The 16,687-nt window shown below is 38.0% G+C and overlaps 3 protein-coding genes across 6 annotated transcripts; 2 read left to right on the plus strand and 1 right to left on the minus strand.

The window, feature by feature from the left end:
- The first annotated feature begins 3,284 nt into the window (after window positions 1-3,284).
- Window positions 3,285-8,454, plus strand: si:ch211-214p13.9 (cell surface glycoprotein CD200 receptor 1). 2 transcript variants are annotated; one of them, XM_044048526.1, is made up of 7 exons: window positions 3,285-3,694; window positions 4,427-4,465; window positions 4,993-5,298; window positions 6,175-6,444; window positions 7,506-7,602; window positions 7,698-7,740; window positions 7,837-8,454. In XM_044048526.1, the coding sequence occupies exons 1-7, from the start codon at window positions 3,625-3,627 to the stop codon at window positions 7,903-7,905; spliced, it is 894 nt and encodes a 297-aa protein (XP_043904461.1). In that variant the 5' UTR covers window positions 3,285-3,624; the 3' UTR covers window positions 7,906-8,454. The 2 variants fall into 2 exon arrangements, with proteins under 2 accessions (XP_043904461.1, XP_043904470.1); XM_044048535.1 differs by lacking the exon at window positions 4,427-4,465 and having other exon boundaries at window positions 3,286-3,694.
- Window positions 8,455-8,911: 457 nt separating this feature from the next.
- si:ch211-214p13.7 lies at window positions 8,912-11,653 on the minus strand. The gene is made up of 4 exons (XM_044048549.1): window positions 11,543-11,653; window positions 10,897-10,922; window positions 10,775-10,815; window positions 8,912-10,464 (listed from the first exon to the last, which is right to left on the minus strand). The coding sequence occupies exons 1-4, from the start codon at window positions 11,560-11,562 to the stop codon at window positions 10,276-10,278; spliced, it is 276 nt and encodes a 91-aa protein (XP_043904484.1). The 5' UTR covers window positions 11,563-11,653; the 3' UTR covers window positions 8,912-10,275.
- A 1,891-nt stretch (window positions 11,654-13,544) lies between these two features.
- Window positions 13,545-16,116, plus strand: si:ch211-214p13.8 (B- and T-lymphocyte attenuator). Of its 3 annotated transcripts, none has more exons than XM_044019236.1 (6): window positions 13,545-13,685; window positions 13,964-14,296; window positions 14,385-14,423; window positions 14,721-14,849; window positions 14,981-15,012; window positions 15,278-16,116. In XM_044019236.1, exons 1-6 carry the CDS (start codon window positions 13,598-13,600, stop codon window positions 15,488-15,490), a joined length of 834 nt encoding a protein of 277 aa, XP_043875171.1. In that variant the 5' UTR covers window positions 13,545-13,597; the 3' UTR covers window positions 15,491-16,116. The 3 variants fall into 3 exon arrangements, with proteins under 3 accessions (XP_043875171.1, XP_043875172.1, XP_043875173.1); XM_044019237.1 differs by having other exon boundaries at window positions 13,977-14,296; XM_044019238.1 differs by having other exon boundaries at window positions 14,206-14,296.
- Window positions 16,117-16,687: the final 571 nt, after the last annotated feature.

Consider the following 16,687-nt stretch of genomic DNA (forward strand, 5'->3'; position numbering starts at 1 on the left):
TTTGGTCTGTACGGTATTATACAGTATATATATAAATATATCATGTGGCAACCAATCGTGATGTCGCCCATATAAGTCTGAACTCAGTTTTGAAGCCCACAGAATTGAGATTTGGCCACTGCCATCATAGGGGTCACCTATTTTCGTCAAAATGGGAACAACTTACAAAATTGATAATATGCTCAATTGAAGACTGAGCCAAAAGACGAAAGACAGCAGCTTTAATGTTATACTTCATTGTTGTTTTTATGCATCTTTTTCTTCCCTGTTGAATGTTGGTCATCAACAAGAAGTCACTCTTATCAAGGGGAAGCACACACACACTGGTTTCCATGACTTCAGAGAACATTGCAATGACATTTATTTCCTGGAGACTTTATTTAACATTAGCCATAATTACTAATGGTCTAATCGTAATCCTTACCCTGACCTATAACCTAAACCCAACCCTGACCTCAGGCTAACTTTAAAAACATGTCTTCACATGTTATGGGCCCTTATGTTTGTCCCCGTAAGGAAGACAAGTCCCCATAATATGATCGTGTAGTCCCACAACATGAGGAATACCAGGTGTACACACACACACACATAGACATAATGCATTCCCTAACCCCTTACCTTAACCATGATAACTAAATCCCTAAACCTAACCTTTACTCTAACCCTAATCTAAACACAATTTTAACTTTAAAAGCCCTTAAAAGAAGTGAGGACCAGCCAAAATGTCCTCACTTTACTAAAAATGTCCTCACTCCATAACACACACACACACAGATTTGTCCTTTGAAGGACTTCTCGCTGACTTCACTGACTTCCATTCATTTGGACTGCCTAACCAACACATTATCCCTAACCAGTTAAGACCTTAACCTGCCCCCAATCTAAACCTAACCAGTTGGCTCATTAGGACCAGGTTTTGTGTCAGTGTTTATGCCTAAAAAAGGTTCTGAAGAAGAAACAAATACAAGTACACCCACCCACCCACACACACACACACACACACACACAGACATAGACATAATGCATTCCCTAACCCCTTACATTAACCATGATAACTAAATCCCTAAACCTAACCTTTACTCTAACCCTAATCCTAATTTATACACAATTTTAACCTTAAAAGCCCTTGTGGAAGTGAGGACCAGCCAAAATGTCCTCACTTTACTAAAAATGTCCTCACTCCATAACACACACACACACACACACACAGATTTGTCCTTTGAAGGACTTCTCGCTGACTTCACTGACTTCCATTCATTTGGACTGCCTAACCAACACATTATCCCTAACCAGTTAAGACCTAACCCTAACCTTAACCTGCGCACAATCTAAACCTAACCAAGTAGCTCATTAGGACCAGGTTTTGTGTCAGTGTTTATGCCTAAAAAAGGTTCTGAAGAAGAAACAAATACAAGTACACCCACACACACACACACACACACATTATACTCCCATATTTGGAGAGTGCTGACCTATACCAACACTATTTCAAACTAAAATGTTTTGCAATTCTGTGGAGAATTGCAAAACAAAATTCTATTTCCTTTACATCACATGTGCCAGCTCACAGTCAGCTGTTCATGCTCTATGTGATAGACAAGCAGCGTCTCATATTACTAGTCTCAAAAAAAGGAGAACAGCATTGTGTCTGGGTTTAGCTTACATGCAGATATTTCCATCCTCCCATAAGTGTCAACTCCTCATACCAGTTGCTGAGCTTTCGTTATTATGCTGTTCTTGGGGAAACGTGGGCGCACACACACACACACACACACACAAGACAAGTTTGAAAGAAACATGTCTTTTGTTCATATTTGGTCTCTTTTGTGACCGTTAATAGGAGGATGTCTCTGTGTGAGTGAAACCACAGTCTAACCACACACATAACACACATGGGCTGTTGTTTTATTATTACCGATCTGCAAACGGAAGAGGATTAGGGCCACAGACTTATTTAATATTTGAGTTCTGACTTAAAACTCAGAATTCTGACAATCTGAGAATTCTGAGTTTAAAGTCAGAACTCAAATATTTTTTTCCTCTGTGGATCCTAATCCTCTTCTGTAGCGATAACCCCTTCACCTACATGAACACGTTTCATTGGCACACGTAAGAAGCGCTGTAGTGCGTTCTCTTCAGAGCGACATGTTCTTACACCGAAACAGAAACCAACAGTTTCCACATAAAGCTTACTCAGCATGTATGATTTCTTGCAATCTATACACCTTATCGGTTTATAGGTTTACTTATCACTACTATTGCAAACATATTTAAACCCTGAAAGGCCGTCTACCTTAAAGGTACAGTGTATAAAAGTTAATAACATTTATTGTTGGTGTTGCAGCTTAAAATCTCTTCCGAGGGTGTTGGAGAAGATGTTTAGATGTTTAGTTTGTCCATGGCAGATTGCTGTAAAAAACATGGTGGTCAATTATAAAAGGTTCCTTCTGTGGTAATGAAAAACAACAATTCATACAATAATGCTGTGTTTCCATCATGGTACGGTTTTGGTTTGGCACAGAGGTAAAGCCCCGGGTGGGGCTTGTGTGGGCTTGTGTGGGCTGTGATGATAGACATGTAGCGGGACATCATACAACAATAGAGGACGTCCAGCAGCTCTTTTTCTGGCTGTTTGTCCCAGCGAGACGTCAAGCTTTTGTACGAGAATAGATCGCTAGAATAACCATGGGACAGTTACACCATTTCTTTGACATATACTGTTTATATACACTTTTATTTTTAACATATACATATAACATATATATAACATAAGGTAGTGACCAATCAGCTGACTATTGTGGGCGTAGCCACCCTGACCATACCGTACTGTTTTACTCTGGGGACGGTTATTTTGGTACAAATCCTAAAAAAAAAAATGTACTGTACTGAACTGAACCTTTAAAAACCCTTTTATCTTCAGTTTCTTATAAATGGAAAATTATCTCACCTAAATTTGTCATGGTTATAATATTCTATCATTTAAACTGATGGTAACTCAGCTTTACATAAGTACATAAGTATTTTGTAGAACTTTATACTGCATTCGTTTTCATTCTATGAAGACAAAGAGTAAGGCATTTATACAGTTTTGAGGAGAGTATTATACCAAAACTTGATAAATACCCAACACAATAAGTTTATAGTTTATACCGGCTAAATAATGTTTGTCTAATGTTTGATACAAATGTGACAGAGGGTGATCATGTGACAGGCAAGAAAGGAAACTTGTTTCTTATCAGATGACATCCTGTGTGTGTGGGGGGAAAAGGCAGCTGTTTGAGTGGAAAGCAGTGTGGAGAGGGGGAAGAGAAAAAGGGAGGGATTTGTTAGTCATGGGTACGTTACATTTCTATAATATGAAGCATGTCACAGATTTTCACTTTGTCTGGGGGAGGTGAAGAACGAAATGAAAGAATGAAAGTTGCAGACTAGAGAGAAAGTAAAATTGCTCAGGGACGCTTCAGTGACATGGCAGCCCAGGAAGGTCCTCACTGCTAAGTCTGATGTCGATGCAGACAGATTTAAGGAATGAGGACTTAAAGACTGGACTCGCCGATGTCTCTCTTGCTGGAGTGTGGAACACTGTAGAAGTCCCTTCACAGAAGAACCTGAAGGCAACCGGGGATGAGGGACGTGACATGGATTTGTGTTGCAGTTATCCTCTTAGTGTCTAAAGTTTGGAGCCTGGATCCAGGTTTGAACATTTTAATACAGCACGTTACTACACAACTTTTTATGAATGTGTCAGTTGTGGTACTGTTAGTAAATACTTGACCTGTACTTCAACTTCAGTATCATGGTCCCGAGAAGTCGTTAAAAGGTGTTAAATGTAAATGTAAGCTGCTTTGTGATTTTAAATCAAGGTTATATGACTCACGATGCAAACTCTCAGTGGAAATAATATGTGTGCACAGTGGAGGTGGCATGATGCAGAGGCTAGCAAGAGAGAAAAAAGACTTATCATAACAGCCGCTGTGGTTTCTAAATGAACAAGTAGCACTTGTGGAAATCATGATTTCAGATGAAGGTTACAGGGGCACCTTTCCTCCACTGTGGGTCTGGGACATGAGAGAGACAGACTTCTGTTTGAGAGCGACAGTTTCACAGTCTCTGCTTCAGTTTTCCTCAGAAGTCTCACTCCCTAATGACACCCTGCTGTGCACACAAGTCCATAAATATTAAAGATTCAAGAGTTTCACATTATACTTAAGACACCAAAACTCTATCTCTATAAATATTAAATACATTTCTGCAGATTTGTCCTCTCGTCTCACACCCTAACTGGCTAACTAATGAATACTAATCAATCACAACAATTATTGCCCTGCTGATTGAATATGTCTCTTCAACACCTTCTTCTTTCTAACTGACAGCACTCTATTTCACTAACTCTTTTTTCCTACTGTACATTGATCATTTCTCTCAGGAACTATTCCGAGCACGTCTGTGAACTCCAGCACTGATGGTAAAAATCATTTTCTTGTTTTCGTTATCTCCACGTATATTTTTGCAGCATGAGTAAAATTTTAAGAAAAGAAAGTAATGTGTGCTTGTTCCTAGAGAGGCAGTAGAGTGGCTAAAGCTACACGTTTTATTTTAGGCTGGGAATGAGCTACAAAGTAGTATTTCGTGCGCACGTTATAGTTTTTTTTTTACCATGTCATGTCCGGGGCTCCGTTCCAATCCACACTATGTCACTTCAGCTTGACATGCTGTTGCTGTAGCAATCACGCCATGATGAAAGCAGATGATTAAAAAAAGTCACGTACTTGTGCTTTAAAGTCATATTTGTGCTGCAAATTATAATTGGTTTTCCTTTATTTTTACTATTTTTGTGTTTGTCTGCTTCTGATTCTTGCTCGATTAGCTCCTTCTTCTCACAAAGGATAAGAAAATTAGTGAATGAATTGATGTCTCTCTGTTTTTGTAAGAACGTACATACTGTCATTTTATTGTTTATGGCTATGAATTGTTCCTTTCATTTTTTTCCAGGTATCCAAAATGTAACTTTCAACCTGGGGAGTGATGCCAATCTGACATGCAGTGGTAAATCCTGGAATGAGACCCTGTTTGTTATTTGGACCATCCAGCTGAAACACAGAACCTGTAAGATAACCTGGAAGGATGGTGTTCAAGACAAGGACAACTGCAGTGACGGAAAGCCCCTTGGAAACAAATCCAAGGCTCAGTTTTATCTGAGCATCCCAAACTTTTCAACTGAAGACGTGGGGATTTACAAATGTGAGTCCGTTTTTTCCGGGGGAAACAAAAATGATGCATTCAACGTGACAATCACAGGTACATGGTTATTTTTTCCCCCTCACATGAAAATATACTGTTTCCTCTGCATTATTATTATATCATCTGTGCTATTTTATGTATGTATCAGAAAATGAGATGTTTAGCTCTGTAACGTTTGACGTTGTTTCCTCTAATAACAAGATCTGGTCACTGAAATCATTTTATTATTCTGCCGACTTCCATCACATGTATCCAGTCTTGTATAAAGTACCTAAAAGGGTTACTTCTATCTGGCCAGAAAAGTTAGAAAAGTTACTTTTTATAATATTACTGAAGTAAAAGTCTTAAAGTATATGACATTTACTGGACTTAAGTTTCAAAGTAATTTTCTGATATAAAATGTACTTAAGTTAAGTAAAAGTATTAAAAAGGTGAAGAGTTAGGATTGAGCCATGGTTGCTCAGTGGTAGGGCGAGTTGTCTTTCCACCGGTAATGTTGTGTGTTCAATTCTTGGCCCTGCTAGTCGATATAGTATGTGTCTTTGAGCAAGACACTTAAAGACAAAATATCACTGACTGAGTATTAAGACCAGACTGAAAAGAAAACAAACAAAAAAAAAATCTTCAGAGAATAAAGTCATAATATTCCAAGAATAAAGTTGTAACATTATGAAAATAAAGTCGTAATATTACAACTTCATTCTTGTAATAAAGTCATTATTAATTAATCAAGCAAAGACGATCAGCTGCAACAAGATGAGAAACACAGAGCACACACAATATAGGGTTGTTACAACGCTAAATGTCACGCAATTCATGAATGTTGTTGTTGACCCTTTAATGTCAAAGTATATTATATTAATTTTCATGTGTGACAGCAAATACATTTCTCTTTTTGTTTGGTAAATCATATTGTCCCTTTTCTGTCTTTAGTTCCTCCTGTGACATCAGCCTGGTTGGAGCATAAGGTCAAGAAGATGGTGGCTGTCTGCAAAGCCGAAAGAGGAAGACCGGCAGCCAACATCAGCTGGAGTCTTCAGGGAATTGCACCGTTTGTAACAACCCACCATGATTCAGATGGATTTATTTCAGTGGCGAGTCATCTGGAGCTCACAAAGGGTGTGGATGCAGAGAACCTGACCTGTGTGATCAGGCACCCATACTGGAAACAAGACAGGATTCTGGCGCCAGAGCTCAGAGAAGGTCAGGCTTTGGCAGATTTACAAGTGATGATTCTTAAGATGTCATAACTTTACTTTAGTTTTGGAAATAACTTTAGTTTTTGTAAGCCCGCGGGCCACATGCAGCCCCCCAATCAATTTCATGTGGCCTGCTACTTAATATCAAATTATAATGAGTTTATTTTTATTACATTCTGCATCATAAATATGCTTAGATTGTGAACTATAAATCGTTTCATATGAAAACAGACTTTTATGTTGACCTTTTTTGTTGCCCCCAAACTAGACACTCTTATAGGCTTATAGCAATACTATCAGACCTGACTCAGTCTATCCAGTCTAATCCAATCCCATCCAACTTTATCTGTAAAGCACTTTAAAACAACCACAATCAATAAAAGTGCTGTACAGAATAATAAATAAAAGGCACAATAAATAAAAAGGCATTAAAGTTCACGCAAGGTGATAAGATCGTCTGCACTCGGTCTTGTCTCGGTCTCGGACAAAGCGGACTCTGGATTTTATTTCAAGACTGGTCAAGACCACAACTGTGAGAATATCAATAAATTGTCTGTGCATTTTTGGATTAACTTGTTAATATCATTACTGTGATTGTGCGTAAATCGTATTGCTTCGGGTACAATCAATAACTTTTTGTCACCGTTAACGGCTGTCACCCCTCCCGCCCCCTTTCACACGCCCCCCACAAAAGTGCACGTGAGTGACAGGAGAAGAGGCCGTGAGAAGATGTCAGCCAACTCATCTATAATATAATTTGGTTACCTGAACCACCAAGACTTTTTGTGCATGAATACTTCCAAAAGAAAACACAGCGCAACGTGTAAATTCTGCAAAGCGACGCTAACAGTCTTGGTCTTGTCTCGGTCTCGACCCCTCAAAGTCTTGGTCTTGTCTTGATCGCGATACACCGTGGTCTTGGTCTCGACTTGGTCTCGGTTTAGGTGGTCTTGACTATAACACTAAAAACAACTAAAATAAATGAAAAGACGTACAAAACGTGGATAAGACATAAGAAGTGGATACAACATTTAATGAACATTTGTCTTTTTTCTCTCAACGCAGGTTATTTTCCCTGGCTGCTCATCCTTATTGGTGTTGTAGTTCTTATCGTTTTGGTGGGACTAGTATTTCTTGCACACAAGAAAATAATGACATTGAGGTAAGAAGTCTAAGTTGATGAAAACCAAATTTGAATGAGTCAAGCTTTTTTGTTGTTGAGTTGTTGATCTGGTTTGTGTATCCACATTTTGCCAGGTCGTGCAAGCAGTCTGAAATATCATTCTCCAAATCCCCACCGGTGGGTTGTTTTTGTGTGGTTTATCTCTTTTGTGTTGTTTTGTGCATCATTAAGTTTCATTTGTTCATTCAACACCGCTCTGTTTGTTTTTCACAGACAGAGGATGTAGAGGAAGTGGAGCCCTATGCCAGCTACGTTCAACGAGAGAACTCTATCTATAACTGAGTTTTTTTGCATCTTTCTCTCAGACCCTCCAAACTTTTTTCTCTCTCTCTCTCTTACACCCACATACACTTTAACGCACAAGGCGCTTTTTGAGAACGTGAAGGCCAAGTAACGGTTTGAGACAGAGGATTGAGATGAAAGACACAGAAGCGTCGCACTTGACTGATGGAACCCTGTGTCACATATGCTTGCTCCCATCAGCAATGTTTGCAGCCCTCTACTTTGTGTGTGGGTCTCATGGAGAACATTATCAGTCATAACTACAAACACAACGACTTAGCTGGAAAGAGTATGTCAGATGCCAGATGCAACATGTCTCAACTACAGAACTATGGACTGTTATTGTTGCTGGTGAAATTCGTGGCCCATATTTAGGTATGACATGCATAAAGTAGAATATATAATATAGTAGATATTAGTAGTCGCGGAAGTCGTAGTAATTCCGTGATACAACTGCCCCAGGATAATGTGGACAACATTATGTTAAGATGTCATGTGGCATAATGCATTATTATGTAATTACATATATTAAAACTATGTCTAAACACATTGATCTCATTTCAGTTATTCTGTACAGGGTTAATGAGAATACCAAGTCAGACGTGAGATTTCCATTTGTTAATTGCTAAAAGTCTAATTTGTTTCACAGTCTGTGGACTTGCTACTACTGTTTGTGTAGAGCGTTGTTATTGACTGGTATTACTGACAATAGCTAACAATGGTTAGCACGTGATAAGTTTGAGTCCATTTTCTTCCTGACTTCTCTCTGGAATTTAGAGGTGACATCACTCCCAATGTAAGTGGAAACACAACATAAGAACAAGATAAAGTACAAGGTGTGATTGTTTTTACTTTTATTAGCATTTACTGAATGATAATAGGCTTAAAGTTACAGTTGTTTTTTTTTTAATACATTGCTTTTCCTCTCCACATTCAAAGAGAGTAAATATTCAGGTCATGTCAACAGTGAGCTGTCTCTAAAAATAGAGTGTGTGTGTGTGGGGGTTAAAACCTAAAAAGAAACCAGGAACTCTTCTGCCACCTGCTGGTGACAAATAGAGCACAGTCCACAGAGAGTACACTCACTGTAGCTAGATAGATACTTTATTCATCTCACAGAGAAATTCACAGTTCAGCAGCTCAAAGAATATGTTACAAAATAGAAACATGAGAGGCATGCAAAGTACAGTCTAAATATAAACTAATATGAAATATAGAAAATATAAAAAGACGTTGAAAAAGAAATGAATTATAAATCAGAAAGTTCCGTCATCGCGGTGCAAAGGTGAGTGTGTGCATGCACGTGCACATGTGTGCGTGTGTGTATGTGTCATGTATGATGCAGGTTGAAGAGTCTAATGGCATGGGGGAGGGATGATCTCCTCAGTCTGTCTGTCACTGAAGCTGCTCCTCTGTCTGTGTATGGTGCTGTGTAGTGGATGGTGTGGAATGTCTATGATGGACAGGAGCCTGTTGAGTGTGCGTCGCTCAGCTATGGATGTCAGGCTGTCCAGTTCTGTGCCTGCAACAGAGCCTGCCTTCCTTATTAGTTTGTCCAGGCATGAAGTGTCCTTCTTCTTTAGGCTGCCCCCCCAGCACACCACTGAGTACAGGAGGGCACTCGCTAGCATAAATCCTCAAGCCTTAATTATTATTATCATTATGTAGCAAAACGAGGAGGAAGTATGTGCTGTCTTTATTCATGATGCATTTGATAATGAGGCCACTGCACTGCACACTCAATTTGATTGAACAGTTAGAGCTAGGATTTTGTGATGTAACTTAACTTGGGCCAAACTGATACTGGTCAAAGCCTTGATTCTGTTTCAACAAAAATATATCATAGCTGAAGCTCAGAGGGAGGGACAGACACAGATTCGGACAAATGATTAAATCTAGAAACAGGCATTAATGCAGCACTATGGATGCAAACAGTTGGAAAGCACCAAAGAGGAGAAAAAAAGAGGGTAAAGATCAAGCCTGTATCCGCAAAATCATGATAGATAGATAGATAGATAGACGGATAGATAGCTAGATAGATAGATAGATAGATTTTTATACGTTAGTGTAACTTCCAGTATAGTGGGACACCAACGTCCAGATCTGGAGATCAGGTGTGGAGATGCCACTGTTATTGTTATACTGTTATACTGTTATTGGGGCTGAGCGTTGACTGTAAAGAGGCTGAAACGTGATGTAGGCTGAGAGAGAAACATCACTTGTGTGTATGTCCCTTAGAAGTGGAGGAAAACATTTCTTTCTCAGTCAGCTGCAATTTACTTGTTGTTTTTTTTGTCAGTTTTGTTTTTGAGAATCAAACTTGAGCAGATCAACTGGAAACCCCACATCTTGTCCAAATGACCTCTGTATTTACCCCATAAGTACATAATCATCTGTACATTCATCTTTAGATGAGCACTCAGATTCAGGCTCAGGTTGAAGTTTTGCTGGAACATTGACTATGGCATAGTCAGAATCATCATAAGACACAGTTTTGGTCGTTTTTGAATCTTGGATAGTTCTGTGGTCAATGGAGGCGTACATGACATCCTCAGCAGGCTGTAAAAAGCAGAGAAAATTTTTAAATCAACTACAAATAGTTGATTGTATATTATAGAGTGCTACTGGAAGCATCACTTTTTTATATGTGGACTTCCTTTGAATAACTGAAAAAGCTTCATTTCCTTCTTTCTTTCACAACCAAGGGCGATGATAATGATCACTCAGTATGCAAATCTGATGATGTGTGGCATCTCTGTCTGGACAAATATACACACACTAGATAGAAACACATTATGCCCTAAGAAAAGCTGTGACTGATAACGATGACGATTTATGCTCAACAAAAATAAACTCAGCACTGGTGTACCTCATTATCTTTGCTGGTTTTATCCCTTGATGCAGAGTCACCTGAAAGAAATCATTTCAATGTATAAATACAAACAAAGTGCATAATGTAGTCCAAAACTTTTGTTGTAAATGTGGTTTTACCTTTTCTTTTCTTCTTTCTCATGGCACTGAAACACATATGAGATTGGAAGAATGAAAACTTTAAAACACAGAATTACTATTTGCAACTGCTTTTCAGTTGTGTAGCTTTTGTACAGCAGTGTTTCGTTGAGCGGTAACGGTGTGATTTGTAACAGGAAACACTTTATATTTATTCAATCAGCCACATCAGACTGAAACAAACTGCGTCTATCAGTGACTATGACATGGAACCTAGCATGCTTCTAGATCAAGGTCTTGCATCTTTGTGAATCGCTGGGCTAACGCTATATATGTGTTGTGATAGTGACAAATACACTAGGGCTATTTTGTCCAGCAAACACTATTTCCTTACTAAGGTGAACACTGACGCTGCATGTACACCACTGTTTCATGTAAAGAATGTCACACCATTATCTTTAAATTTAATATTAATTTTATATTTTATATGTATATGTGTATATATATATATATATATATATATATATATATATATATATACATACATATATATATGTATATATATATATATATATATATATATATATATATATATACATATATATACATGTATATATGTATATACATATATACGTACACACATATTTTGTCATGCCACGGCACTACTTTATGAAAGACGATTACTTACTTTGAAGTGCAGTTTCCCATAATGTGTCCACAGAGGCTGTGCTTATCAGCAGGTGAGCAACTACAAGTCTGGTACTGAACTAGACACAGATATTACTGAACACAGGTCACAATGGAGAGCAAGAGAGCGAGAGACTTTTTTTATTTCCTGTATACACACACACACACACACACCCACCCACACACAGCCTAAACATTATGTGGCAGAACTTGAAGATGAATGCCTAAGTGTAAAATCTTTTGAACAGTTTTCAAAACAATGAAACTTTTATATTAAGATTCGAAGAAGGGTCATCTCTATTGAGGCTGCTATTGGACAGCTAATAGCCTATTTAGTTTTGATGCAAACTGAAGACTACACAACACACTTGGAAGGAAGGGTAAGATGAAGGATGTTCAGCTGCAACTTAGCTACAAAATTTTCACACTACACCGTTAAGCTAACCACAATTCACAGTTTCCTTCTAACCCAGTGGTCTCAAACTATCAGCCTGTGGGCCATATGTGGCCCTCCAAACCACATCAAGTTATAATGAGTCAGTTTGATATATTTGTGTGTTTGTTTTGTTTTGTATTAATAGATTCATTTTGCATTTTTGTTGTGAACTTAATATTGTTGCACGTTAAAACAAGCGCTTTTATTTTTTAATCTCTAATCCAACTTTATTTGTAAAGCACTTTAAAACAACCACAGTGTTTTAAACCAAAGGGCTGTAAAGAATGAATTAATAAATAAATGTAAAGACAAAACAATAAAAAGCTAATGTGAAATACTGTCACAAATATTGTTAAATGAATTGTTGTATATGACTATGTTTATCCAAGTAAAGTAAAAGTCTTTGCTTCCTGAATGAGGCATATGCTGACACACATTTAAGGTCAAAGCTTTCCTCCACAATTATCTGAGCAGCATCTATTTAAAAACACATACTGTGATATTGATGATGAGCGTGGAGCCACTGTTCATGCTTGTTATATTGTCTGATTTGCATGGTTGTGCAAATTAAGTTGTCGAGCAAAATGAGGAAGTCAATGACCTCTTCCACTTTCACACAAACACACACGTTTGCAACTCATTCATAGTGAGGACCCTCATGGACATAATGCATTCCGTACCCTCTTAACCTAACCGAGACCATCACAACTAAGTGCCTAACCCTAAACCAGGTCCAAAAATCCCTTTAAGGATGTGAGGACCAGCCAAAATGTCCTCACTTTCCCAAAATGTCCTTACTTCGTATGGTACGGTTTTTGGTCCTCACAAAGCCACAAATACAAGAACAAACACAGACAACTTTCATGGATGAATGTAAATTGTCATAGCTACCTAGAGGGCAGTAAAGTAAACTTACCATGTAATATCATCTGTAGGTGGCGGATGTTTGAGTGACGGGTTCCTGTTCAGTAAAGGCCACTTTATGCACCAGAGGGCGCTGTTGGAAAAGTCTAGTTGTTACCCACACACTATTATGTCCTCTGTCCAAGACAGAAATGTTCACTTTTTGCTGGTTTTGTTGAGAAAATTAAGAAACTAAAATCGCAATCACTCCTCTAATGTAAAGACATGATATGATATGAGACAAGACTCAAATTAAAGTGACTCGAAAAACATATAACGTCCTTGTAGTTATTTTTAAGAAGCTCTGTTGGTGTTGGTTCTAATTGTATTTTTTTCTAAATAAAAACATCCAGGTGAATTCAAAAGCAGATATCATTTATTTTGTAAAAAAAAAAAAAAATTAGTCTAGAATGGACTTGAGCCACTTTTTTTTTGCCCACAAATGGTGTCAAGATCTGGTTTTGAAGTCCGGCTCCATGGTTACCTGAGCCATACAGGGCAATGTGGTTGTGTTGGTGAGATGAATCTATACAAACACTATACGTGTTTTTCACCATGTACATCAGAAACAGTGTCATAACACACTGGTGTACCCACAGACAGGATGGTCGTTGAATATATGTGGGTGGTCAGGAAGTGGTAGCTTGTCACAAGTAAACTGAGCCCATGCAGTGTGACAGCAGCAGATGAAAATGATTAGATGAGTAGTTTCAGGTCATGAACATGTTGGGCCTAATGGACAGACTAACATACATTAATCTTTTAATGCTTTATTTTTTCGTTTCCATCTATGGAAGACGTGAAGGTAAGCTCAGACATGTGGTTTTCTGTGATATGGTGTTCAAGACATTTCTTGAAAGCTTAAAATGATTAATTGTACTCTATGTTTTCAAAATGCTGATAAAATATAAAATGTATACAAGTTATATAATATAACTTAAACCTTGTTTTAAAAAAAGAAGAAGAAGAAAGAAATGACAAGTAATTTCTTTCCGAAAGACAACTTTTGTGTTTTGGAGATTTTCTTTAATTTTTTTCTTTCTTTCTTTTTTTTCTATATAAAAAAAATTGTTTTAATTTCAGGTTTGTTTCCCAGATGTGAAGTTATGGCGAAGGTCCACAGAGGCACTACAGTGATAAAGATCCCACAACAATCTGTGACAGTCAGCTGTCCTGTCGTTCACTGTGGAAAGTCACTGAATGTAACCTGGTGTAAACTTTCAAACACCGGCAGATGTCAACAAATAGGAAACACAGAGAATGTAGAAATACGACAGGACAGCCATCTCATGGATAAACTCATCTCTTATCTAACTTTCAAACAGATTTCTGTATATGATGATGGCCTGTACAGATGTGAATTACGTGGACATGGCCAATCACATATCAGTCACCTCATCAACATCTCAGTTTCAGGTAGGCTGTTTTATTAAATGTTAATACATATACTGTACATAATGTATGCCATGATTTATGTGTTAATTCTATCTCTCATCCCCATAAGACATGCATCAAGGGGTAGAATCCGATGGCAGCATTGCAGGTAACAACCTTTATTTGTTAATATGGATAATATGCATACATTTTAAGGCACCATCCCATTTCTCCTCTTAATGTTTGTATGTAGCAGAAGTGATGTACCAAGTCTCTCTATTGTGGATACGTAGAGCCGTTAGATTGATGTATTTATTTTTTTATTCCTTTCAGAAATGAGTTTTACTCCATACAAAAACAAACACCAAAAATAAAACACACGTTGCAAACCCAAGCAATACATTTCACAAATAGACCTATTAAAGTGATTCAGACTATGAATTGTGATACGATTCATTTCTTGTAGCTACATCACTGAGCCAAGCTGTTGATGAGTCTGCTTCCTGGCATCCCTACTTCTATATCTGCGGAGGCATCGCTCTTTTGGTCTTCACATTAACAGCGTCAACCCTGCTACAGTTTTACGGCTGTCAACGTGAGAACATTTATTTGTTGTTATTATTACTATTATTGTTGTGTTTTTATCATTATTATTAATAGTAATGATAATAATAACAATAATACATTTGAAAACAATGTTGTTGTTATTTCTTGTCTTTGACACAGAAGTACCAAACAACAAGCCAACACAGAATCAGGTAATGTGATCCACAATTGTTGCTAACTTAAAGGAAACATTTATATTTTGTGTTCTTTCTGAAAGTTAGCTGGGAAGACTTACCCAGAATCCATTTGTGAGTCTTGGCAAGAAAGCAAATACATAGAGAGTTCATGATGAAGTATGCTGAGTCACAGTAGAGTCAAAAAAGGAGCATTTCATTGACTTATTTATGTCACAGAAAATGTACACTCATGATTCCTAACCTCCCCAAGTGGTTTGCACCTTTCTCTCCTGGCTCTCAGGCCCAGTACATTCTGAATGACATCTACTCTACGAGTGCGCTTACACCACCTCCCCTGATCACTGATGGGAAGCAGCCTTTAGAGAGCACAGCTAATAAACATCCAGAGTCTGCTGTCATCAACCATGCACAGTCTGAGATTTCTGCCAGCAAACAGCATGTTGCGACCAAACAAGATAAAGACCCACAGTATGCTGCAATCATTGTTTCCTGAACCTTTAGGATTTATCACAGACACATGGTTGGAAATATATACATACAGTATGTATATAGGTCGACGTACTGTAGATAAGGTGGAGGAGGCTTGTGTTCATGTATGTATGTCTACAGCAAAGCAGACAGTATATTTAATTTGAGCTCTAAAACTCACATTTTCTCCATCTGTTGCTGTTTTTTATTATTATTGTTATTCATGTCTTATTAGGTTTCTGCTATTTTTACCCACACTCATTTGATGGTTTAAGCGTTGGATGGTGTTTTGTATTAGACAAATGAAAGCATTTGAATATAGTCTATGATAGATGTGGTCTCTTCAGTATTAATGTTTGCTTCTTTTTTTTAAGTGTAGAGATTATTTTTTAAGAGTAAAGATTATTTGGCAACACAGAGTAAAATAAGTGTAGTGTTTTTCCCTTCTGCCAGTGGAAATGTATCACCAGGCCTGTCAATGTGGTTCAGCTTACATGTGCAGGAAGTTAAGAAGAGGATCAAAAATATCTCTGGCATTATCCTTTGTAGTAGCATATGTTCAGCCATGTGATGCCAATTTAAAGTCAGCAGACATCAACCACCAGAAAACAAAGACGGGAACAAAATAAATGAATGAATCAAACTTTAAAACAATACAGCTTCTTCCCTTTCTTTTGAGCTTGTGAGTTGTTAAAATAATTTATTATCTACTTGCATTTCTTTGATACAACTTGGCCTGACTGTGGACATGAGTTGTGAGCAGTTCAACAGATGGAATTTGAAAGCGAGGAAAAATACACATTTTCATAATGTTTAAAAGACTAAAAGAAACAACACATTTGTACGAGAAACAAATGTCCTCATAGGTCTTTCTCGCATAAAGGATTATTGAGCATTAGAAGCTTCAGCGTAACCATCAACACAAACATCTTTTCCATGTCAGCTGTGGTGACTGAAACCCACACTGAGGTCCTGTTCACATGACAGAGAGATGAGGAGTGTGTAGGCATGTGTGAAAGCGTCGTTTGAGACGGGCCTGATTAGATCGAGCCTGGGGTCAGCCAGAGAGTGTGTGGGTGCAGTCTGCAGCAGTGCAGCTTAAAAATGATTGCACAAATAGTGCAGAGAAGCCAGATGCTTATGGCCTTGTCCTAGTCTCTGGTCAATAAACACTGAGAGTTGGCAGCCCTGAACAGCAAGAGCCAACAAAGAAAAAGGGGGT

The sequence above is a fragment of the Solea senegalensis genome, linkage group LG2, assembly GCF_019176455.1.
Source record: "Solea senegalensis isolate Sse05_10M linkage group LG2, IFAPA_SoseM_1, whole genome shotgun sequence".
Classification (NCBI taxonomy): domain Eukaryota; kingdom Metazoa; phylum Chordata; class Actinopteri; order Pleuronectiformes; family Soleidae; genus Solea; species Solea senegalensis.